The 27,499-nt window shown below is 43.4% G+C and overlaps 1 protein-coding gene across 1 annotated transcript in view; it reads right to left on the minus strand.

Annotated features, from left to right (window-relative positions):
• Positions 1-2,051: 2,051 nt before the first annotated feature.
• The window catches only part of ASZ1 (ankyrin repeat, SAM and basic leucine zipper domain containing 1), a 222,246-nt gene continuing 196,798 nt past the window's right edge, over positions 2,052-27,499 (minus strand). Inside the window, exons 12-13 of the mRNA XM_075342520.1 lie at positions 23,927-24,040; positions 2,052-2,325 (exon numbers count right to left, since the gene is read on the minus strand). Of these exons, the coding sequence (XP_075198635.1) occupies positions 2,161-2,325; positions 23,927-24,040 (279 nt within the window). The 3' untranslated portion in view covers positions 2,052-2,160. The remainder of the gene's footprint in view (positions 2,326-23,926; positions 24,041-27,499) is intronic.

A 27,499-nucleotide genomic window follows, 5' to 3' on the forward strand; every position in this document is an offset into this window, starting at 1 on the left:
CTCACTGCAATTCCTGCTCTGGGTTGGAGGATCCCCGTGATTGTCGGATGTCAGACAAATCCAGTGGTGAAGCGTCAATAGGATTAGGATTAGTAACTCCTGCTGTGGCTGCAGCAACCCCATGAACTCCCGAGGGGAGATGCAACAAGTTCAAAGAAAAAAAAGTCACAATCATGGGTAGCGCTGCTCAAAGAGGAGATTGATGAATTTCTGCTAAAGGTCGATTATTAATAAGCCACAACGCATTTTGGGGGCATATGTCCTCCCCCTTCCTCAGGTAACATAGAACAAAGATAAAATGTGTTTTTATATATATATATATATATATATATATATACATATATATACATACACACACACACACACACACACACAAACACACTTTTAATGCACAGATAAATCCACCCCCAGGGGCTGATTCTTAATTAGTTAATTAACCCTTCCCATGATTAACCCCCGATTCCCCATAAGAAGATGGGGGAGTTTGAGGGAATTGGATTTATACGATAAGTTAAAATCAGTAGTTACAGTAAAATCAGTAGTTACAATAAAACTCAGTAAGTGCAATAAAATAAAATAAATTCAAATTCAGCAATAACTAAATAAATGGATAAATAATTCCTTTCAGGGGGAAAATTCCTAAAAGTAAATACCGGTTCAATTTTGCCCCAGATTATCATTGGATCCAATGATATCAATATCTGCCCTAACAATAATGATAATAAAAGAACTTCATGAATTGTAAGTGAATCAAGTCAAATGAAACCAGTAGGCAACTTTTGCTGCGGACAACCCAGATGTTTATGTTGCAAATCCTTGACACAAGGGGAGCGTTCATTTAAATCTAATGCTACAGGTGAGGAGTTCTCAATTAAACAATATCTAAGCTTTGACCGTGATATTGCAGCAATGCAAAGTCATGTAGATGTTTGGTGTACAGGGCAAAGCACCAGTTACTATTGGTTTTTGGTCTTGAGTTATATATGGGCAAAGTTAGGCATAAATTTTATGCAACATGTTTTGCAAGCTACTTTGACACAAAATTGCGGCCTAAATATTGTTTTGTCATAGCCGGTAATAATTTTATCGTGTTTAGCAGCAAAAGTTGAGCTAGTATGCCAAATATCAGCATCATAGCCAGTCTAGAACTCTAATGGCTATGTGCCAAAGTTTGCAAAATCCTCTTCGCTGAAGCCGGAGGCTTGGTGGAACCTCTAGTGAAAGGTCAACAGTGCCCATTGTATTTGAGATCTGGCCCTAAAAATTTACAGAACCTCTTTTCAAACATACATGTACATCCTTATAAATTTTCAGCAAAATCGGAGAAGGTCGAGTGGGGACCACTGGTCCACTTGACATGGAATGACCCATATGTAACTTTCAGTGGAGAAAATGTTGCCACATTTCACCACCACCCCACCTGATGTTGGTATCACCGTAATACCACGGACCTGAAGAATACTGCCAGGTCATGTTTATCTTATAAGGAATACCGTAAAAATAAAACTCCATTCTAATGTGGAATTACACTTGTGTCACAATATTACCACAGTTGTAATGGAAAATTGTAAAAAAAAATATCCATGACATGATAAAATGAAAGATGTCATTCAAAAATACGTGTCTCACAAAAATAACAATATCTCTTATTGATGGAAAAATTAAAAAAGGCTCTTGAAAAAAGTGAAGGAAAAAATAAAAGCACAAAGATGGCAAATCGCCATGATGGGAAAGGGTTAATAAAAATATTAACATATGCATAAGAAAAAAAAATAAAAATAGAAAGTACGGTTTGTTTTTTGTATCTTACCACACTGAAAAGCGGAGCTTGTTGACAGAAAAGTAAAAACTTTTTCCATTTTTGGGAAGAAGAAGCAAAATCAACAATGCTGACATTCTTTTTCAACTTTTCTTTTCCCCTATTTTCTGCTGTCTAAACCCAGGTTACATCTTATGGTAAGGTGTGTTATAGTTTGAAAAATACAGTAATGTAAAACCAAGTGCTACAATAACGGTTCATCAAAATATTGTTTTAATATTTATGATGCAAGTAATTAAATAAAACATTTTGTAATTTCTAAAACAAACCAAAAAAACAAGCAGACTAATTTTTACCTTTCCAGAGTATAGAGAACAGTGCCACAACATTATCAGATAACACTACAGTGGATTTTTATGCTTTACAGCTACATGAAGCACTGAGATCATAATCCCCAAACCTAACAATGCCAACAGATTCAATCTGCCAGATTTCCACCACCTCCAACTTTGCTGTTCCTCCAATGGCAAAACACGGCAAGGATTGTTCTTCTGGCCATGCTGAAGCTGAAGGGGGAAGAAAAAAACCAAAACATAGGTTGGAGTTGTTCAGTCAGCAATATTTTGCTATGGTTTCATGACTTAAAAGCTTTACCAGCAAGCAAACTCACAAGTTCATGGTATTGATTAAATGGCCAAAATTGGCATTTACCTTTTAGGACATACTGTAGGATTTGTTTTTAATGTTAATAAGAAGATTAGACTATTGACCTGTTTCTACGATGCCAAAAAAATGGTAAAAGTGAAAAAAAACCCATTTGCTTAAGACAGACCTGGGCAAGGGGTGGCCCGCGGGCCGGATCCGGCCCGCCTACTGTCTTTGACCAGCCCGCCTGTCTTAGCTGAGAGTTGGAGGCGTGGTCTGATCCACGATGTTATGCCTCAGCCCCGCTCTCACTGCCGAGAGCTATGTATCCCGCAGTGCAATGATAAGCAGCTGCCACGCCCGCCACTCGTGCCCCCTCTTGCTGCCAGTCATGCCCCCTCTGGATGCTGGTCACAGTCTTTGGATGCCTTCCATGGCATCTATGCTGCTAGCCACGCTCCTTTTGCTGTTGTCCACATCCCCTCAATGCTGGACATATACACACACACACTCCTCGGATGCCTTCCTTGTCCCCTCCTGCTACGCTCTCGATGCTGGCCACGCCCCCTTTGCTTGTCCTTTCTACCCAGGATCCTCACGTGACCAGCTCATCTCCACAGCGGCCATTTCAAAACAGTCTGTTCTGCAACTGAGGTAATGTGCACCAGTAGCTGCAGGGAGAGTGCAAAGTGGCTGCAGGAGGGAGGAGCAGCACTTGTGTCTTCTCAGGTCCCCCATGTGCCTGCAACAGAAGAAGCAGACACACAGGGGACTCAGAGAAGGCAGCCAGAGGAGCCCTCTGCTGCAGTGCTGCCAGCCTGTGCCCTCAGCGCTCCCAGGGCCAGTATGTATGCCCCACTGGCCACCACTGTCAGTAGGTATGCTCCACTGGCCACCACTGTCAGTATGTATGCATGCTCCACCGGCCACCACTGTCAGAATGTATGCCCCAGGGGCCACAAGGGTCAGTATGTATGCTCCACTGGCCACCACTGTCAGTATCTATGCTCCACTGGCCACCACTGTCAGTATGTATGCTCCAATGGCCACCACTGTCAGTATGTATGCTCCAATGGCCACCACTGTCAGTATGTATGCTCCACTGCCCACCAGGGCCAGTATGTATGATCCACTGGCTACAAGGGCCAGTATGTATGCTCCACAGGCCAGCAGGGCCAGTATGTATGCTCCACAGGCCCCAGTAATGTGTATGCCCCCTACTGACCCCAGTAATGTGTATGTCCCCCACTGATCATTGGGATCATTGTCTTGCTGAAATGTCCACCCTCGTTTTATCTTAAACGTCCTTGTATATGGAAGCAGATCTTTAGGTATATTTATCCATTCATACTTTCGACGATTACATGAAGTTTGACAGTGCCGTTTGCTGAAAAACAGCCCAACATAATGATGTTCCGACCCCGAAACTTCCCTGTTGGTATGGTGCTCCTGGGCTGATATGCAGACTATATTCCCCCAATGTTTCACAGGCTTGTCTAAACATTGCTGAGCAAAATTTAAATGCATTTGAACATGCTTTTTTGTTCAGCAATAGAATCTTGCATGGCGAGTGTGCATACACACCATGGAGGTTGAGTGCATTACTGATTGTTTTCTTTTAAACAATTGTACCTGTTGATTCCAAGGCTTTCTATAGCACTCTACAGGAGATTCTTGGCTCTTGGACAACTATTCTGCTAATTATTCTCACTCATCTGTCAGAAATTATTTGGGGAGCACATAGTTGTGGTTGATTCATGGTGAAATTATTTTCTTTCCACTTATGGATTATGGCCCAACAGTGCTCACTGGTATTTTCAGTAGTTTATAAATTCTTTGTGATGGGGTCCTTTTCCCATATTATACAATCAGAGCGCGAGTGGGCTGTACAATCCAAAGAGCATTTATTCCAAGAAAATCAAATGGTCCATAACAATCCACAAAACAGAGGGTAAAATTAGTCCAGTAACACAAATATAGTCTGGTAAGCGATAAATGTCCAGGTCTCTGAGAAGCCTCAGTTTTTCCCAGAGGATCAATCCTTCTCTCTTCAAGTTCTCCAAACAGAGTGCCAAATCGCCCAGGTAAGCAGAGAGTTTATAGTAGGTGGATTCCACGCCCACCTCCCTCCACATCTAGGAATAGAAGCGCTTCAAGAAGCTATAACCTTGCACTATAGGGGGTGATTACCTACAGACAATACAATGTACACACAAGCAGTACAACTAAATGGACAGTGAACCAAGCTTCAAATAGTAATGTAGCGCCTGGTCCCGCCAGATCCCGTGGGGGCACTCTCCTTCACATCTGCCCAGCCCCAGCATAGCCCCCACGTGCACTCTCGGTCCCAGCCTCCGGCAGAGACGTCCTTCCTCTTACCGGTCCCATGGCTCTGCTGGCTCAGCTCCTGCTGCGCGTCCTGCTCACTCCCGGGTCGGGCGTCCTGCTCCAGGGGCTGCTGCAGCCTCTTCCTGTCTCCCGGCCACACACAGATCTGCAGTGAGTGATTCTAGGCTGCGCGCGAGGCCACGCCATCTTTCTTAAAGTGGTAGCACTCCATTATCTGGAAGTGACCTCAGAGGTCACATGCTACCATATGGGTATTTAAGTTCGCCTCCCCTGGCAGTAGGCGTCCGAGCAACGCTCCTATTAGTGCATTGCTAATGTCCATTGTAATGTAATGGCCCTTGAGTACTATCGTTTGTATCCGTGCATCATCTACCTGTTTCTAATCCTTTGTCTCGCCGTAGTGCCATCTGTACCATTCCTGATGTGGACGTCACCGGCCATACCTGCCGTGGACGTCACCGCGCCATACCTGCCGTGGACACCACCTGCTGTGAACATCTCCGGTGCCATAACCGTGTTCTGCCTGCTGCGGACGGCACACCCGTGCTACGCCTAGCCTTTCAGAGACTCCTACAACCGGTTCCTGGCTGCCGTGCATCTAGGCCCTTTGAAGAGGCACCGCACAGTCCCTGTATAGGGGTTCGCTGCTTGTCGTCTTCTCGGGGGGAGTCCGGTGCACGGTCCAGTGGGTGCATCTCTGGACGCTCACCGCTCCTCGGTGGGCGTAACAAGTAATCTGCACAACATGATACACCTCCCCTAATATCCCACCATAAAATTCTTCTGTAACCAATGCCATCAGTATGTTTTGCAACAATAAGGTTGTGAAGGTCTTGAGAAGGCTCACTGGTTTTACCCATCAGGACAGGTTTCCTGTGTAGCACCTTGGTAATCAAACACATAGTAAAAAATATTAGCTGATTCAACCATGTGTCAGGATTGCTTTCTAGATATTGATAGATTTAAGCTGGTGTAATCACTTCTTGCACCTCTGTGTGTTTAATACCTTTTCCCGGTGTTAATTTCTCATTATTACACATTATTTATGGACATCTATGGTTTGAATTATTTGCCTGTGTGTTTTGGATGGCCTGTCATGAACATCTAGTGAGAAATTCATGTCAAGAACACCTTTAGAAATATATTAACTTAGAAAATTGGTGACTTGTTAAAGACTTATTTCACTGACTGTACGTGGTGTTCACAGTCAAACCACATACCCATTATAGTTTACGTGTCTGGAAAAAAGTCAGCTTTTGATCCAAGTCAAGAAACAAACTCACCGATTCAAGTATTTACAAACATTCTTTATAATATGCTAATGAGGCCAGGGACTAGTTACAAGGGCGTTCGTTCTCCTGGCTAGTCGGCCCCCTTACCCTGTTAGTACACAAATATGGGCATACTAATATGTTAATGAATGTGCAGCCTTCAGAGGCAGGGCTGTGGAATCGGTAAGCAAAACCTCAGACTCCTCAATTTCCCAGATTCGGAAGACTCTGACTCCCTCAAACAATTGAAACCAGAAGTTTCCATCCACTATCTATAAAGACACATATGCATGTTTTTCTCACTATCAGACATGAAATAAGAATAAACCTTTCCCGTTTTAGGTCAATTAGGATTACCAAAATTATTTATATTTGCCAAATGACAAAATAATGAGACAGGGAGAATGTTTTGAGGCATTTTTATTACTTTCTGTAAATTCAAAAGTTTCCATTCATTTCATTAGTATTTGTTAACCATTGCCCTTTAAACTGTATGACTTTGGTCAAACGTTTTGGATATCCTTTCATAGGCTTCTCACAATAGCTGGTAGGAATTTGGGTCCATTCCTTCTGACAGAGCTGTTGTAACTAAGCAATGTTTGTAGGTAGTCTTGCTTGCAGCTGCCTTTTCAGCTTTGCCCATAAATTTTCAATAGGATTGAAATAATAATATATATTTATTCACTTATATAGCGCTATTAATTCCATAGCACTTTACATACATCAGCATTCAGAGCTCTGTGACTTTATTATCCTTTAGGCTAGTTTCACACTTGCGTTGAACGGTATCCGTTGTATTGCATTGTGTGACGGATGCAACGGATGTGTTGCATATAGTGGCACAACGGATGCTGTTTTGATTTTTTTTTACTACAGTTTACCGGCGGCAGACTATTGTGAACGATCAGCTGATCGCTCACAGCAGCCGGTCGCCGGGTGATCAGCTGATCGCTCACAGTAGCCAGCCGCCGGGTGATCAGCTGATCGCTCCCAGTAGCCGGCCGCCGGGTGATCAGCTGATCACTCGGCCGCGGAGAATGTGTGCGGGGGCGGAGTGAGGAGTGGGTGGAGCCGAGCGGGGCCATGGTGCTGAAGACAGGTGAGTGTGCGTGTGTGTATGTATATGTATGTGTGTATGTACATACATGCGGAGTGGAGTGCGGGAGGGGGCGGAGCCATGCGGGGAAGTGTCGGGCTCCCTGGACACATAGCGAGGGTAAATATCGCTAAAGCACTTTCCGTGGTTACCCGATATTTACCTTGGTTACGGGTGCAGGGAGCCAGAGAGGGCATGCGCAGTGAAATCCAACGGATTGCGTTGCTCAAAAAACGTTACATGCTGCGTTCCTCCCGCCCGGCGCAACGTCAAAATAACGATACTGCGTCGTCCAGCGGATGATTCTCCATAGTGACGGACTCCGCTGAACGCAAGAGTGAAAGTACCCTAAGCCACTTTGTAACCACTTTGGCAGTATGCTTCGGGTCATTGTCCATTTGGAAGACCCATTTCCACCCAAGCTTTAAGTTCTTGGCTGATGTCTTGAGATTTTATTTCAGTATCACCACATAATCTTCTTTCCTCATGATGCCATCTATTTTGTGAAGTGCACTAGTTCCTCCTGCAGCAAAACAACCCCACAACAGGATGCTGCCATCCCCATGTTTCAAAGTTGTGATGGTGTTCTTAAGCTTCAAAGTTTCTCCCTTTTTCCTCCAAATGTAATGATAGTCATTATGGCCAAACAGTTCAATTAGAGTTTCAGACCACACGACAGGTCTCCAAAATTCAAGGTTTTTGTTTCTGTGTGCATTTGCAAACATTAATCTGTGTTATGTTTCTTTTGGAGTTCTTCCTGGCAGAGTGGCCTTTCAGCCCATGTTTAAACAGTAATCGTTTCCCTGTGGATAATGACACAACCTTACCAGCTTCCACAGCATCTTCACAAGTTCTTTTGCTATAGTTCTTGGGTTGATATGCACATGTCTGACCAAAGCACGTTCATCTCTGGCACACAGAACTCATCTCCTTCCTGAGTGGTAATATTACTGGACATTCCCATCTTGTTTGAACTTGCGTATAATTGTTTGGACAGCTGAACGAGGCACCTTTAGGCATCTGGTTTATCCTTGGGTAAAAATTCCAGACTTGTACAAGACCACAATTCTCTTATGGAGATCTTGGCTGATTTATTTTGATTTTCCCATGATGCTACACAAAGCAGAAGTGTGTTTCAGGTGTGCATTAAAATACATCCACAGGTGTGTCTCTAATAAACTCAGATGTTGCCAATAAATCAATCAGAAGCTTCCAAAGACATGACATCATAATATGGGCTGTCCCATATTGTTTAAAAGCATAGTACTCTTAGGGGTACTTTGCACACTACGACATCGCAAGCCGATGGGAGCGATGCCGAGTGCGATAGTCCCCGCCCCCGTCGCAGCTGCGATATCTTGTGATAGCTGCCGTAGCGAAAATTATCGCTACGGCAGCTTCACATGCGCTTAGCTGCCCTGCGACGTCGCTCTGGACGGCAAACTGCCTCCTTCCTAAGGGGGAGGGTCGTGCGGCGTCACACGGCAGGCGGCCAATAGAAGCAGAGGGGCGGAGATGAGCGGGACGTAAACATCCCGCCCACCTCCTTCCTTCCTCATTGCAGCCGGGACGCAGGTAAGGCGATGTTCCTCGCTCCTGCGGCTTCACACACAGCGATGTGTGCTGCTGAAGGAACGAGGAACAACATCGTAACTTATGGAAATGACTGACACTACACCGATGATACGATTTCGACGCTTTTGCGCTCGTTAATCGTATCAAAAACGATTTACACACTACGATGTGGACAGCGATGCCGGATGTGCGTCACTTTCGATATGACCTCACCGACATCGCAGCTGCGATGTCGTAGTGTGCAAAGTACCCCTTAGTGTATGTAAACTTTTGACTTTGCAGAAAGCAATAAAAATACCTTAAAACATTCTCGCTCTCTCTCATTATTCTGGAATTTTTGTAAACATAAATAAGTTTGGTAATCCTAATTGACCTAAAACGCAGAAAGAAACGAGATAGCATGATGAAACTTTACATTTATTCCACATACACTCCACTGATGTTAACAGACTTCTTACATCAGTATTCCAAGTTCTTTAAGAATAGCAAAAAGAAGGATTTTGATTGTGCCTCAAACCAGTCATCCGTAGCAGCCATGGCATCACTAACGGTGTGAAATTTGGTACCAGCTGGAAGCCCAGCTCTGCCAGTTATGCCATGGTCACTTGTGCAGTGCAGTGTGAGCGGAAAGACGCGTTGGTTTGCAGAAACAAGATTCCTTTGGACAGCTTGCCGTACCTTTCGGCCTTCAGAGCTGCCTTCAATTGGTCGAAAAGTTCAATGTAATACCTTGTATTGATGGTGGAACCCTTTTGAAGGTAGTCCACTAGCAGCACACCCTCCTTATCCTAGAACACAAACACCATCACCTTTGTGACAGATTTGTGCACCCTGAACGTCTTTGAATGAGGAGAACTACTGTACCTTCACTCTTGACTGCTCCTTGTTTTCAGGGTCATACAAATAAATCCAGATCTCATCCATAGTGACCAGTTGATCCAGGAAGTTCTTAACAGTCCAGAAATGCTGATAAATGGAGCGGGACGTTTTCACTCGCATGCTTCTCTGATCTTTTGTCAAACATATAGGGAACCACTTTGTAGATAGCTTCATCATGTCCAAATGTTCATGAATAATGACACAAACACGTTCACGGGAAATCCCCATGATGTCTGCTATTGCTTTAGCTGAAATTCGTCAATTCTCCAGAGTGAGGTTGTGCACAGCATCGACAATCTCTGGAACAGCAACCACTCTCTGTCGTCCAAGACGTTCCTCATCATTGGTGCTGAAGTGGCAAGTTTTAAATTTGCAAATCCAGTTCTTAACTGTGGAATACGAAGAGCATTGATCACCCAATGTTTGAGACATATCACCATGAATTTCCTTCTCAGACTTTCCTTGCAGAAAAAGGAATTTTATCACTCTTCTTCTCTCAGTTGCTGTGAATATCGGATTAGACTCCGCAATTTTGTTTTCCCATGTGTGTAGAACACTGTTGCCATAAGCAACAAACGTAACATTTTGAAAACATACAGTTAGGTCCAGAAATATTTGGACAGTGACACAATTTTCGCGAGTTGGGCTCTGCATGCCACCACATTGGATTTGAAATGAAACCTCTACAACAGAATTCAAGTGCAGATTGTAACGTTTAATTTGAAGGTTTGAACAAAAATATCTGATAGAAATTGTAGGAATTGTACACATTTCTTTACAAACACTCCACATTTTAGGAGGTCAAAAGTAATTGGACAAATAAACCAAACCCAAACAAAATATTTTTATTTTCAATATTTTGTTGCGAATCCTTTGGAGGCAATCACTGCCTTAAGTCTGGAACCCATGGACATCACCAAACGCTGGGTTTCCTCCTTCTTAATGCTTTGCCAGGCCTTTACAGCCACAGCCTTCAGGTCTTGCTTGTTTGTGGGTCTTTCCGTCTTAAGTCTGGATTTGAGCAAGTGAAATGCATGCTCAATTGGGTTAAGATCTGGTGATTGACTTGGCCATTGCAGAATGTTCCACTTTTTTGCACTCATGAACTCCTGGGTAGCTTTGGCTCATTGTCCATCTGTACTATGAAGCGCCGTCCGATCAACTTTGCGGCATTTGGCTGAATCTGGGCTGAAAGTATATCCCTGTACACTTCAGAATTCATCCGGCTACTCTTGTCTGCTGTTATGTCATCAATAAACAGAAGTGACCCAGTGCCATTGAAAGCCATGCATGCCCATGCCATCACGTTGCCTCCACCATGTTTTACAGAGGATGTGGTGTGCCTTGGATCATGTGCCGTTCCCTTTCTTCTCCAAACTTTTTTCTTCCAATCATTCTGGTACAGGTTGATCTTTGTCTCATCTGTCCATAGAATACTTTTCCAGAACTGAGCTGGCTTCATGAGGTGTTTTTCAGCAAATTTAACTCTGGCCTGTCTATTTTTGGAATTGATGAATGGTTTGCATCTAGATGTGAACCCTTTGTATTTACTTTCATGGAGTCTTCTCTTTACTGTTGACTTAGAGACAGATACACCTACTTCACTGAGAGTGTTCTGGACTTCAGTTGATGTTGTGAACGGGTTCTTCTTCACCAAAGAAAGTATGCGGCGATCATCCACCACTGTTGTCATCCGTGGACGCCCAGGCCTTTTTGAGTTCCCAAGCTCACCAGTCAATTCCTTTTTTCTCAGAATGTACCCGACTGTTGATTTTGCTACTCCAAGCATGTCTGCTATCTCTCTGATGGATTTTTCTTTTTTTTCAGCCTCAGGATGTTCTGCTTCACCTCAATTGAGAGTTCCTTAGACCGCATGTTGTCTGGTCACAGCAACAGCTTCCAAATGCAAAACCACACACCTGTAATCAACCCCAGACCTTTTAACTACTTCATTGATTACAGGTTAACGAGGGAGACGCCTTCAGAGTTAATTGCAGCCCTTAGAGCCCCTTGTCCAATTACTTTTGGTCCCTTGAAAAAGAGGAGGCTATGCATTACAGAGCTATGATTCCTAAACCCTTTCTCCGATTTGGATGTGAAAACTCTTATATTGCAGCTGGGAGTGTGCACTTTCAGCCCATATTATATATATAATTGTATTTCTGAACATGTTTTTGTAAACAGCTAAAATAACAAAACTTGTGTCACTGTCCAAATATTTCTGGACCTAACTGTATATTAGACACATAAGGCTTTCATGTGATGTAACATTCTTTACTATAGAAAGAGAAAAATCACAAAGCCAAAGACTTAGCAGCAGCACTTCGTAGATAGTGTATGTAAACCTCTGGTTTCAACTGCACATGGACTCATGTTTGTGATAAATTTACTGTAGTAAAATGGTAACATCACTACTTAGATCATTGAGCTGAAGTGCTGCACAAATTCATCTCAACTAAAATCCTAGATTGCTTGATCAGGAATACAACAGAAATTTATAGGACATTTCATAACTTTCCCAAATTGTCATGAAAAAATATTCATCACATACTGCACTGAACCGCTGTACCAAATTTATTATATACTAGCTGTACTACCCGGCTTCGCCCGGGTTAATAACTGCTGTTAACAAAATAGTCTATCTCTGTCACTTTCCCTGTCTGTCTCTTTTCCTGTCTGTCTTTCCCTCTTTCCCTCTGTCTCTTTCCCTGTGTTTGTCCTTTTGTCTGTCCCTTTACCTGTCTTTGTCTCTCTTTCCCTGTTTGACTGTTTCCCTGTGTCTGTCTCTGTCTCTTTCCCTGTCTCTGTCTCTTAACCTGTCTCTCTCTTTCCCTGTCAGTCTGTCTCTTTTTCTGTGTCTGTCGCTTCGTGTCTGTCTCTCACCCTATGTCTGTTTCTTTCCCTGTCTGTGTCTGCCTCTTTCCCTGGCTGCATTGTGACACGCCAAAATTCCATATAAGGGCGTGGCTTCACATGCTTCTGAAGTTCTGGCTGCACTGTGGCTCCCAGCTCCATTCGCTTTAATGGAGGCAGATTTTTTGGCGAATAACTGTAAAGAGCGGGGTTAAAATGTCCCCTCAAAACATAGCCTATGACGCTCTCGGGGTCCAGACGTGTGAGTGTGCAAACCATTGTGGCTGTAGCTGCGACGGTGCAGATGCCAATCCCGGACACACACACACACACACACACACACTCAGCTTTATATATTAGATTTCCGAAGTCGGAGTAGATCCATTTTATACCGACTCCAACAGAGGCATGTTCGCTCTCACCACTGCTGCCACTGTTGTTTTTCGGCTCAGTTCGCACAATCAGCACAACGTCCCCACATTTCCGGTCATGCGCACTTCACCAGTTTGAAGCCAAGACGCGTACACCCAGCTTCATAGTACGCATGACTAGAAGTATGGGACTTCTGATCATACACACTGAGCCGAAATACAGTGTCGGGCGCAGTGGCAGCAGAGAGTGGTGAAATTGACCATACCTCTGATGCTACACATTCTATAGCATTTCAGCATGCCCACAAGGGCGTGCTTACATACTAAGGGGGCCAACTAGCCAAGGGAAGTAACGCCCTTGCGACCAGTCGCTGGCTTAATTAGCATATAATAAAAGATCTTTAGAAATACTTTTTCTAAAGATCTCTTTATGTATGCTACTAGATACAGAGCAGGTTAGGCAGAGATTAGCAACATGCACCCAGAACTGCTTGTGGTTCTTGGTGCATATTGCACCTGACAGGTTCCCATAAAAGTCCCAAGACCAAAGGCATCCAAGCAACAAGTTATCATCTATCCAAAGAAATACTGCAATACTGTATCGGCACTGTAAATGAGATTCCTTAGAAATTCATCCATATACTACAGAGAAAACTACACAACAAAATTGACTGGGGCTGCGTATTTGACTATCTGACTATTTGACTAATACTGCTAAATATTTACTACGCAAGCAATCAGAGCTAGTATATTTGTTTGCCTAGTGTGAGGCATGTACTTCTAAATTACACAATAATATTCTGTTGGTCTGTGAATGATTGAGGCTTAAAAAGGTATTCCCATCACCAAATTCCTATCCCAATACCTAGTAGGTATAAACAATTGGAGAAGAATTCGGATATACGCCGCGCTATCACCAAGGAATCTGATGTTAATTTTATTCCTTTATTCATTGTACAGGTCAACACGTTTCAGAGAGACATCTGTCTCCTTCATCAGGACATCAAAGAAACAGTATGACATCAGCAGAAGACAAGCTTCTATATACGAAAGTGCAGTGCCACGTCAGAGGACCGCCCGCCACAAATTCAAATCCTGGCGGGATGATCAACTGTTACATTACCGGTCGTCTGACGTGGCATTGCACTTGTATATATAGAAGCTTGTCTTCTGCTGATGTCATACTGTTTCTTTGATGTCCTCATGAAGGAGACAGATGTCTCTGAAACGTGTCGACCTGTACAAAGAATAAAGGAATAAAAGTAACATCGGATTCCGTGGTCATAGCGTGGCGAATACCCGATTTCTTCTCCAATTGTTTCTATGTCTAACCTCGGGGCTGCGACTGTTACCATCTCTGCACGTGTTTTTCAGGGTTAAAGACTTTCACAACCGCAATAGGTGCGGGCACCTAATTTCTGTCATTTGTTCCCATACCGGGTAAGACCCTATAGCGCTTCTTTGCTCCACAGTGTTATCTCCTGTAATATGTAGTAGGTGTAAAAATAATATTCGTATATACAGTGGAACCTCGGTTAACGAATAACCCAGTTTTCGAGTACTTCGCTACTGTAAATTTGTAACTCAGTTTACGAACAAGCTTTGCTATACGAGCAAATACTCACTGCACACACTTCCGGTTCCGTACTTCCACCGTGCTCTAACCCGCTCTTGCAGTCTGCACAAACACACACACATATTATGCTCACCTTACCTTCTGTTCCATCGCCAGCCTCCCGGTTCTTGTAGTTTGCTGCTACAGAATGTATATCTGGTAAACATCGCGACGAGGGAGGAACTTCCGCTGTCAGCCGCTGCTCAAAGGCAGCGCGCTGACCAAGCAGAGGCAAGCGGCTCATGCCTTTGACATCAGTGTGCTGGCAGCGGATGGTTACCTGATACACATCCTGTACCTGCGGACTACAAGAACCAGGAGGCAGGCGAGGGAACGGAAGGTAAGGTAAGCATAATATGTGTGTGTGCGTATGTGTGTGTTTGTGCATGCGTGAAAAGTGAACAGGCATACTGGGGTTTGCACACAATAAGGCCTTATTGTATGCAAACCTCAGTATGCTTGTTCACTTTTGAAGTGTTTTAAATGTTTTTAACATATTTTTTGGTGTTTCTTGTCAAAATATTTTCTATTTTGTGAAATATTTGGTGATCCCATTTATTACACACCCTCTTTTTCTTTGTTTTGGCTTATATTATATAGGTGTGTACTTTTGGATTGATCCTGCACATTGAGTCGTGGTGCCTTCATATCCTCTATTCCTTGTTAACCAAGTTACTCGTTCAGCAAAGCAAGATTTCCCATAGGAATTCATTGCAATGCAGACAATTCATTCCACAACTTGTTAAATGTCCCATCCTGGTCCCCTATTGTGCCATTCCACACACGTACAAACACGTACAAACACGAACAAACACGAACAAACACGAACAAACACGAACAAACACGCAGATATTATGCTCACCTTACCTTCCATCGCCGGCCTCCTGGATCCTGCAGTTCGCCGGTACAGGATGTGTATCGGGTAACCATCGCGACGAGGGAGGAACTTCCGCTGCCAGAGCGCTGATGTCAAAGGCAGGAGCCTCTGATTGGCCAGCGCGCTGCCTTTGAGTAGCGGCTGACAGCTAAGTTGACACTGGCGTTTTGCAGGTACTATTTAATGAAGCTGCCAGTTGAGGACCTTTGAGGTGAGGTGTCAATTTCTCAAACTAGAGACTGTAATGTACTTGTCTTTTTGTTCAGTTGTGCAGCCGGCCTCCCACTTCTCTTTCTACTCTGGTTAGAGCCTGTTTGTGTTTTTCTCTGTAGGGAGTAGTACACACCGTTGTAGGAAATATTCAGTTTCTTGGCAATTTCTCGCATGGAATATCCTTCATATCTAAGATCAAGAATAGACTGTCGAGTTTCACATCAAAGTTCCCTTTTTGTGGCCATTTTGAGAGTTTAATGGAACCAACAAATGTAATCCTTCAAATTCTCAACTAGCTCAAAGGAAGGTCAGTTTTATAGGTTCTCTAATCAGCAAAACTGTTTTCAGCTGTGCTAACATACTTGCACAAGGGTTTTCAAGGGATTTCTAAACATCCATTAGCCTTCTAACACAGTTAGTAAACAATGTACCATTAGAACACTGGAGTGGTGGTTGTTGGAAATTGGCCTCTATACACCTATGTAGATATTGCATTAAAAACCAGACGTTTGCAGCTAGAATAGTCATTTACCACATTAACAATGTATAGAGTGTATAAAACCAAAGAGAAAGAGTCTTTAAACTTGCCAAATAACAAATGTACCCACACAAGCCATATTATGAAAATATAAATTATTTTATTATAGATGCTGTAGGGAAAACAATTGTAGGCATACATACATAAATATAGGACCAAGGGAATTAGTGCTGGAGGGGAAAACCCCACGTGTCCCAGGCATTCATTCAGGAGAACAAGTCTCTACTGAGTAACGGCAGACATACCATAATTAATCACTCCAGGCAGACAAAGCTCAAAGGGTAAAATGCGGCCAAAGAGACCAAGACAGATAGTAGCCAAAGGCAGAGCAACCTACCAGGGGAATATGTCGCCGAGGGCCGGGATAACACGTGGGGACCAACGTCCCAACACGTGTTTCGCTCCGTGTGCTTCGTCGGGGGACGACTAAAATAGTGCAAAATGTGGATCTTATATAGGGGGTCCCACCCCAATGAAAAACGCCCCTTCATTAAGTTAAACCTGAGGAACAGGGTATACCGGACCGCGCCGCAATGGATCCTCAGCAGCGGAAGACGGGGGGAAGATGGATGAGGAATCCACATCTGATAAAACACGGAACATGAGACCTAATACCAGAGCCACTAATGTTCGCAATAGACAAGGCCCTGGTTTGGGTGGTGGACGTGGTACTCTTCCTCCAGTTCAGAAGAAAGGGACGGATCAGCACCTAGAGGTAATTAACTTATCTAAACATGTACTTACTCATGCTCAGATTGAAGTCCTGAAACTAGGACTTTCATTTGTGCCAGAGGCTAATTTCAATCTCTTTGTAGTGATTAAAGATCTTCACCTGTTTCTACGGAAATTGGTGCTACATAAACTGCACCATAGAAGAACTTCAGATGAATCTTCTTTGTCCACCCTTGAAGAGGAGGCTATTGCCACCCTTGAAGAACTGGAGGCGGAGTCCACCCACCATCCACCAGGTAATTTTCCACAACACACCGTACCAAGATCCACCACATGCCCGCCTCTGTCACTATGTCCCCCGATTCAAATCTTTGGGGAGTTGGTGACAAGAGACATACGACGTATCTCTCTGAAGGGCGGTAATAACTTGACAAGACAGCAACAATCTGCACTCAGAGAACTTCAGTCTCTGGAGGATGTGGTCGTCAAACCCGCCGATAAAGGCGGTAATGTGGTAATATGGCCGGTGGAACTATATGAAAGGGAGGCATGGCGACAACTTAGAGATCGGGATGCTTATGAATCTCTCCACCATAATCCTGTACGTCGCTACACCAATGACCTAGAGGCAATTTTATTACGGGCTTTTGAGGAGGGAATTATCCCTAAGAAAATCTACGAGGGCCTCTTAGTTAAATCTCCAGTGGTTCCAACGTTTTACCTCCTCCCCAAGATCCATAAAAACCCGAAAGTGCCTCCTGGACGTCCTATTGTCTCTGGCATGGGGGGGCTCTGCGATGTTACTTGCAAATTTATTGAACATTACTTGCACCCACTTGTGGAGACTCTGCCCTCCCATGTCAGAGACACTTCGGACGTCCTTAGGAGATTGGAGGGTTTGATCTTGGAGGAGGGGGTATCACTGGTGACCATGGATGTTGAGGCCCTCTATTCTAGCATTGATCACCGCGATGGACTTATGGCCGCCCAGTTCTTTCTGGATTCTAGCAACCTGGATCAATCTCTGTCCGGTCTGATTATGGAGTTATTGGAGTTTGTGTTGACGCACAACTTCTTCGTTTTTCGGAACCGGTTCTTCCTCCAGCGGCGCGGCACTGCGATGGGGGCGGCTTGCGCGCCGTCCTACGCAAACCTCTTTCTCGGTTTCTGGGAGAGGGAGGTTTTCGGGGGCGGCGTGCCGGCGAGCTCCCATGCGCAGTGCTGGCTCCGCTACATAGACGACATTCTTGTCGTCTGGGGGGGAACCGGCCCTGAACTGGAGGATTTTGTGCGTCGGCTCAACTCCAACGACCGGAACATCTTTTTGACCCATCAGATCGGACAGAGATCCATTGATTTTTTAGATATCAGAGTTACTATAGAGCTGGGCGGAGCTGTGTCTACTACCATCTTTCGTAAGTCCACCGCGGTTAATTCCCTCCTCCATGCCACCTCGGGACACCCTAGGTCAACGGTGAATGCCATCCCCACTGGTCAATTTCTGCGGTTGCGGAGACTATGTTCCTCGGGTAACACCTTTGAGGCTGAATCTTGTGATATGAGGGAGAGATTTATAAGCAGGGGTTACAGTAACCGATCCATCAAACGTGGATACCAACGGGCTAAATCCTCTAATCGTGACCAGCTACTGTCTGGGAGAGCTTCAACAGTGAAGCCAACTGGTTATGTGGCCAGGTTTATTTCCACCTACTGTCGACAGTGGGAGCAGATAAGGGGGGTGCTAAATAAACATTGGGCAATCCTTCAAACGGAGCCCTCTTTTGAGGGATATCTGCCTGACCGCCCCATGATGACAGCGAGAAGAGGTAGGAGCCTCAAAGATATGTTGGTGCACAGCCACCATGTGGCAAAAACTCCCCCCCTTTTTGGATGTGGTCCGCAACGAGTTCTCTGCTATCCTTGTGGCAGTTGTCGGGGATGCAAAAACATCGTTAGGGCCACTACTTTCTGTTCCGCTGATGGCCTGAGAGAGTATTCAATCCGGGTCTATATTTCTTGCAACACATCTGGCGTAATTTATTACGCCACATGTGGTTGTGACAAAATATACATCGGATTAACCTCTCGGGAGCTTCGTGTCCGTACAAGGGAGCATGTACGTGATATTCTGGCTGCCAAAGATGCTATCAACCCGGAGACCCTCAAGACGATCCCCCGCCACTTCAGGGAGATTCACAAGTGTGATCCAACCTCCCTGAAGGTCCGTGGGATCGATCGCGTGCATCTTGGTATCCGTGGCGGAGATTTGAAAAAACGCCTGGCACAGGTGGAGTGCCGTTGGATATTTACCCTTGGCACCATGTCCCCACGAGGACTTAATGAACGGTTTACTTTTGCTCCTTTTCTGTAGTCATCTTGGTTACTTGGGACAGTAATGTCTATGACGACCCTTTGTCTTGCGTGGTCCGGGTTTTCGGACTTTAGTATGCTGGCTTTTAAGGTATCTACTGCCTTTTTGGCAGTCGTCCTCATGAGTCTTAGACTTTTATTTTTTAATAGGTTGGTTGGTTCGGTTCTATTGCGTGGTTCGGTTCTCAATTTTAACAGTGTTTTTTTGTCTTTTCTAGTTTTGGTCCTACCCCTATTATGTCTTAGCCCCTACAGTTTTGGGACACCTACTGTGGAAGATGGCAACTTCTCTTCTTACAAGTCACTTGAGACATGGAGTCTTTTGACATCGGATCAATTTAAATACATGCATGTTTTACCATAACTATGAAATTGATAGATCTCTATTTATGTATATATGCGCTCATTATATATGTGATGCTTTATTCTTGTATATGTAGTCTTACTATTTATGTATGTATGCGCATTATATGCATTATGCTTTATCTTTGTATATGTGGCTTTAAACATGTGGCTTTGGATTGGCCGATACTATTCCCCTCCTGTTCTCTCTAATGTACCTTCTTTTTTCTCTATGTCCCATCTGTATTCATCTCCACTGGTGGTATATTGAGATCGTTTTACGGAACGTTCCTATAATTTACCTCCCGTTCTTTTTACAACTGTGGGCACTGTTGCCCTGTTTAATAATGGACGGTTTCGCGCCTTCTATTGAGGCGGACTTACCCGATGATGCACCAGAGGGAAGTCCCTTCTCCTGACGCGGCCGCGGTTGGCGTCCTTAGCAGCGGAATACCGGAAGTGCTGTGACGTCACAGGAAGTTTTCTTCCCCCGGCTTCCGCTGCTGAGGATCCATTGCGGCGCGGTCCGGTATACCCTGTTCCTCAGGTTTAACTTAATGAAGGGGCGTTTTTCATTGGGGTGGGACCCCCTATATAAGATCCACATTTTGCACTATTTTAGTCGTCCCCCGACGAAGCACACGGAGCGAAACACGTGTTGGGACGTTGGTCCCCACGTGTTATCCCGGCCCTCGGCGACATATTCCCCTGGTAGGTTGCTCTGCCTTTGGCTACTATCTGTCTTGGTCTCTTTGGCCGCATTTTACCCTTTGAGCTTTGTCTGCCTGGAGTGATTAATTATGGTATGTCTGCCGTTACTCAGTAGAGACTTGTTCTCCTGAATGAATGCCTGGGACACGTGGGGTTTTCCCCTCCAGCACTAATTCCCTTGGTCCTATATTTATGTATGTATGCCTACAATTGTTTTCCCTACAGCATCTATAATAAAATAATTTATATTTTCATAATATGGCTTGTGTGGGTACATTTGTTATTTGGCAAGTTTAAAGACTCTTTCTCTTTGGTTTTATTCATTGTTCGAGTTGTTGCCATTTTAATTGTTAAGTGGCCCCCTTTTTGATTTATTCCAATGTATAGAGTGTATCTCTGTTTAATTTAATGTTAGCTTCATCGAAAAAAAAAAATGTGCTTTTCTTTCACAATAATGAAATATCTATGTGACACTAAACTTTTGAACAGTAGCATTATATATATATATACATATATATATATCTATATATATATATCTATATATATATATATAGATATATATATATGTCATATATATATATATATATATATATATCTTATATATATATATATATATATATATATATATATATATATATATATATATATATATATATATATATATATATATATATATATATCCCTCTATCTGCACACTAGAGGTGTGTGTATATACCCTGTTTCCCCGAAAATAAGAAACTGTTTTTTTATCCTCCCACAAAAAGCAGACCCCCCCCTTTCCAGGATCGTCATACTTACCAGCCTGGGCGTCTGTATGGCTCCCAGATCTCCCAGCAGGTGTGCTGCACGCCTCACCTTTGTCTGGCCGACACACATACTTCAGAGCACACACACACAATCAGATTCTATATCATTAGAGTTGAGCGGATTGGCAATAATCCGGGTCCGGCGGATCACTGTCGGGTTGACACGGAAGTCCGAGATCCGATCAGGAATCCGGCCAATATATGTCAATGAGGAGTGGAATCCGGAGACAGAGAGACAGAGACAGAGAGAAAAAAAATAATTGCCGAATCCGGATCGTGCACCCGGAATCCCGCGTCCGGGTCGGACTCGGATCTGGCGCTCAAACCGCTCGGATCCGGATTTTTCAGGTCCGGGTCCGCTCAACACTATATATCATTCCTCCCTGTGATCTCTATGCAGCACGCTGTCCTCCCCTGCATCTGACTCACACACACACACATATCAGATGGCATACATACACACATACCAGATTTCACATCATTCCTCCTCCTGTGATCTCTATGCAGCTGTGCTCCCCTGCATCTGACTGAACACATACATCAGAACAGTCACACATCAGATAGCATAATTTTATATATATTTTATATATATATACACACACACGTACACTAGAAATAGGCCCGATCGCATCGGCAGTACGGTGAAATGAAGATCTGTCTATGCTTAGTGGTGCTGACAGGAGCATTGGACATGTGTCACACTGATTGCGCTTTCCAATATATCAGTTGTAGGTCATCCCTCTGCATTTGTGTATTGTATGTGTTGCGTCATTTCATCTCTTTCACCCCTGTGCACTGTCTCTTTCTTGCTGTGTGCAGTATATTGGTATCTGGTGATGTGTTTCTTGAGCTGTGTTCACTATGTGGTGTCTCCCCTGTGTGCTGTGTGTGTGTTTACACTATGTTGTCCCTTGTAAGCTGATTGTACAGTTCTGCTATACACTCAGCTCTAACACAAACACACGCACACAGCACTGCTATACACTCAGCTCTAACACACACACACAACTCTGCAATACACTCAGCTCTAACACACAGCTCTTCTATACACTCAGCTCTAACACACACACACACATCATTCCTCCCTGTGACCTCCGGTGGGCGCTCCCAGCAGATGTGCTGCACGCCGTCTTCCTCTTGCCGACACTCACACATCCGATCGCATACACTCACACACACTCACGATATCGGACATACCTGTATAATCGTGCGCACACACTCACAACATCTGGAGATACCACGTGCTTCCGGCCATGTGATCAATCTGCGGGTCCTGAAAGCCCAAGTGCAGTGCACAGCGACGCAGGTCCTTACGCGCGCAGAGACGCAAGCAATATCGCTGGATGTGGTAAGTGTGTGTATGCGATCTGTAGCGCGTGTGTGTGTGTGTGTGTGTGTGTGATCTGATGAAAGTGTGTGTGTATGTTCCGGCGTAGCACCTTGATGCGCTCACCTGCTCCCGGTCGGCATCTGGTGAGTATTATTGCGGGGTCTTCTGTCTTCTTTCTTTAGTGGGTGTCCGCCGTCTATAATGAAGTGTCCTGCAGGATTCTTTAACTTTTTTACCGCTGCATGGACTCTTCATTATTGACCGCAGCTAGGTCTTATTTTCAGGGGATGTCTTATATTTAAGCCACCCTGAAAACTCCTGCTAAGTCTTATTTTTGGGGGAGGTCTTTTTTTGCGGGGAAACATGATTATATATATATATTTTATACATACATACATACATACATACATACATACACACACCTCCTGGGCGGCACAACTAGTGATCCCTGTATAAGTGTGCATACAGGAATAACTGTCAATCACGGAGTAGGACCACTCTCTGGATTTATTGAAGCACCAGGGATTTCAATGCATTGAATACAAGGTTTACCGAAACTTTTTTCCACAAAAACGTATATCAGTCTGATCAGCTCCTCATGCTCCATAATCTGTCTGCAGATCACATCCTATTTCCGCATGACAGGTGCTCTTGTAAAAGTAAATAAATATCAATCACAGACAGAAGTGGCTATAACTAAAATAAAATATTCTTACCAGATTTACCTTCTAAAACCTCATTAGTTTTGCTGGATTTGGGCATCAATGTATGTTTAGACGGCAGTGACTGTGTTACTAGACACTGCTTTATCCTCTTGCCTGCCTTTCTAACTGAAATTTGGCAAAAACCGACTAAACAAATTAACCTCTTTTCAAGGAAGAGGTACTTCTAAAAATATATTTTCTTCTGACAATACAGGCAACATGTTTATTAAGTGCATGTCCATTACAAGCTAAGGAGTCTGAATAGGAATTGTAAGCGGCCAGGAATCTGTAATCGTGTCCAGTACCAGATAGTATAAATCAAGATCTGAGTTTATGAATTAGATTCTCCAAGTTTTATTATTTTTGGAAATGTTAGTTTAGCTTTACAGTTTACATTTCCTAAGAAAGATGAAAATGTCTTCCGCCACAGCCTGTGTGGGCTTACTTAATAAATTTTGTGCAGCTATTCATTCTATTTATTTTCTTAAGCAGGAGGTCATAAGTATGTCTTATTTGCAGCACAATATTTATAACCTTGGTTATCCCTGATGTACTTTTACACTTCCTTCAGTTCCAGTATTACAGCGTACTGCCTTGTAACTTCTTTAGCTGTATAACTTCCACATGGCATCATTCAGCAACAAATTCCTTTGTGACACTAGTGCTCAATTTACTGAATCCTATCCTGTCAGTTTTTCCCCTCCAGCCCATTACTCAAAGTGACCCTTCTTGACAAGAGCTTGTCACTGTGTTGTTGGTTTGTAAGTGAATGATTTGGTGCTAACACCAAATTTTAACTCTCCCACCTTCTCTCCCGCCCCATTTCAAAGTTTCTTATAAATCTTACTTTATTGTACATAGCAGTATGCATCTTCACCTTGAGCCAAAAGGGGAAAAAAACCCTGAGACCACAGGACAGGAGGCACATACAATCCTTAGTACATACAAACCTTAATTAAAAGATCTTGTAGTTTGCATATCTCTTTGCTCAGATCTGTAACACTGGTGAGAATGTCTTTGCAAACGGTGGAAAAATTTTGAGAAGAATCCCACTCCAAGACTACCTATTAAGAAATGAATCAATATATTAGAGATATTAGATGTTTTTCTTTTTTTGCTGCACAAAGAGTAAGAACTTATTTTATTCTTTAACACTGGTCAACACAAAAAAATTATCAGTAAAGGTAATATGTCTGTTTTATGGAGTTTGATGTGCAGATTCCAAAAATATGTTAGTTTTGCTCTATCACAAAGTTTCTGAGTAGAAGTATTTTTGTTATGTTATTTCTGCATTTTCAATGTATGATGGGCCCCTCATGTGATATGCTCAAGTTGTTCAAATGGTCTTCGTGACTGGTTAAATATGAGGAAAGTGGTTATGCCATTTGCTGTTCCCATGATTTGGAGAGTACCCAAAAGTCATAGTGATGACTGCTACTTTTGTTTTGTCAAACTAAAGGGCTTTTCTACGAAGAACAAACATAAGATTAATTACCCTGAACTTGAATCTGCAATTAGGCCAGTTCCTAATGATGGTACATTGCCAGTTCCTGTACCACCGTTGACTGGATTGGAGGAAAATGAAGTAGGATATGAAGACTATGGAGCTGAAGCTACTGGTGATGACATGAAGACCTCAAGTCAAGGTGAGTATGTCCCTGATGGAGCAGCCAGAACGCTTTTACGCAACATGAATTAAATGATCTCATCAGAAACCTTTCATTGTCAAAATATAAAGCTGAACTTTTTGCATCTAGGTTGAAACAGAAGAATCTTTTTCATGATGATGTCAAAGTGTGTTATTACTGAAACAGAAGTAACACTTTAATTTTTAACAGTTGATGGACTACTGGTGTACGGTAACAATGTGAATGGCCTCTTTGAAGAATTGAATCAAGAGTATTGTGCTGCAGATTGGCGATTGTTTATTCACTCATCCCAGAGAAGTTTGAAAGCAGTGTTGCTTCACAATGGAAATATGAAACCATCAATCCCTGTTGCTCACTCATGTCATCTAAATATAAGTATCATCAATGGAATATATGAGAAGATTTGAAAGTGATTGGTATCCTGATAGGAATGCAAGGAAGTTTCACAAAATATTGTTGCTTCATGTATGTGTTTATGAGACAGTAGAAATACAGTAGAGGATTATGTTCATCGTGATTGGGGACAGAGAAACATCTATGCTCCAGGTAGAGACAATTTTCAGCATAATCATTTAGTTGCTCCAACAAAAATCATCCACTACATATAAATTTAGGATTGATTAAAAACTTTGTGAAAGCCATGGCAAAAATTCTCCAGCATTTCACCAGCAAAACTGAAGGAAGGGGTATTTGTTGGTCCTCAGATCAGAGAGCTTATGAGAGATGATGTGTTTGAAGGAACTCTAAATGATATGGAATTGAGATCTTGGAAAAGCTTCAAGTGAATCTGCGAAAAAAGTCTTAGGAAAAAATAAATCTCCAGAATATGTTGAAGGTGTTGAGGAAGTGGTAAATGCATACCAGTGTCTTGGATGTCACGTGTCTCTGAAAATGCCTTTTTTTCCATTCACATTTAGATTTTTTTCCCTCAAAATCTTGGGAATGTAAGCAATGAACAAGACGAGGTGTTTTAACCACGACATAAAAGTAATGGAACACTGCTACCAGGGTTTTAGGAATCACTCGATGGCATATTACTGTTGGATGTTATATAGGGACAACCCTGAAAAATCGTATCAACGACAGTCTAATGTGAGCACTTTTAATTTCTGCTCATATTTTGGTTACTATTTTGCATGTGAAATTATTTTGGTTCAATAAAATTTGTTTTATAAGGTGAAGCATTATTTTCTAATATGTAGATTAGTTTTCTTAAGGCCCGTCACACACAGAGATAAATCTTTGGCAGATCTGTGGTTGCAGTGAAATCATGGACATATTGTTCCATTTGTACACAGCCACAAACCTGTCACTGATTGTCCACAATTTCACTGCAACCACAGATCTGCCGCAGATTTATCTCTGTGTGACCTTTAATGTTGCCAGTAAACTTATAACAATGATGCTGCTCCATGAAAACTATACGTGCTAGAGAGAAACTATATACATTTTTGAAATCAGGACAAAAAGATGATTCAGAAAAGTACTAAGTCACCTGCTATGATTACAAAAAATATTTTTGTTATTTTATTTTTTAATTTATCCAAAAAGCATTCCATAACTGCTTGGTTTCTGATCACGTATGGGCACACATTGAATGCAGGGTTTCTTATGCAGTCTTTGCACTTGTATGCAATGGTCAGCATTGATCATAGTTTTCACCTGTGGAGATTAAAAATGTCTGACTTCTGCCATCCGAGTGGAGCTGAGGGTGTGTCTGCTGCTACTTACAAGCAGACTTATTATGGCATGGTAAGAGGACAACTGATTACATTACATTATATGATGACTACTTTTTATAAGAAGCATGCTTCCATAGTATTTTAAAGGGAACCTGTCAGTCATTCATGCTGTTCAAACTTTTGCAGCATGAATCAGAGACTATCCTGCCACCGGCTGGCTTTCCCAGTGATGCTAGACGTTATTAACAGGTCTCTCTCCCTCGCGTGTACCTGTCAATTGGCACTAGGGGAAGCCAGCCGGGGATGGTGTCAGACTGGTCTTCAAAGAATCTTCATTCTAAAATGCAGGAGCGTTTCAGAGAATATTAGTGCAGGCAGGCTGTGATTCATGCAGCCCACGGATCAGGCAGCATGAATCACCTGACAGATTTCCTTTAATTCACACCACTAACAAGAAACAATAAAGATAACAATAAATGCAAAATAGCGAATAAAAGTAAGGCCGGGGCCACACGGGATGCTCGCATGACACTCGGCTCGCGCTGGCAGCACAGCAGGAGCCCAGTGTCATGCTAGTATCCCTGCGACTGCGGTCCAACCGTGCAAGCGAACCTCAGCTGCGGGGGGCGGCCCGGCTCTCAGGAGGGGCAGGCCAGCGCTGAGGAGGGAAGGGCCGGCACGGAGGAGGGGAGGGAGGAATTTATCTCCCTCTCTCCTGCGTAGCCAGCTATTGTGATTCTCGCTCTGCACGTGCGGTATACCAATGTACCGCGAGTGCAGTGCGATTTTTCTCTCGCTCCATACACTTGAATGGGTGCAAGAGAAATGAGTCTCACATTACACTCGCAGCTTGCTGCAATTGTTTTCTCGGTCCGATTAGGGCTGAGAAAATAATCGCTTGTGCGCTGACCCACAGGCTAGAATTGGTCCGAGTGGAATGCGATGTTTTATTGCACTCCACTCGCACCCATTTTCTCGCCGGGTGGCTTAGGCTTTAAGATGCCAATCGCTGGAGCAAGAAACTGTTGGTAAAAAAAAAGGCCCCGTCACACACAACGAGATCGCTAACAAGATCGTTGCTGAGTCATAGCTTCTATGATGCAGCAACGATCTCGCCAGCGATCTCGTATGTGTGACACCTACCAGCGATCAGGCCCCTGCTGTGAGATCACTAGTCGTTGCCGAATGGTCC

The sequence above is a fragment of the Anomaloglossus baeobatrachus genome, chromosome 4, assembly GCF_048569485.1.
Source record: "Anomaloglossus baeobatrachus isolate aAnoBae1 chromosome 4, aAnoBae1.hap1, whole genome shotgun sequence".
Taxonomy (NCBI): Eukaryota; Metazoa; Chordata; class Amphibia; order Anura; family Aromobatidae; genus Anomaloglossus; species Anomaloglossus baeobatrachus.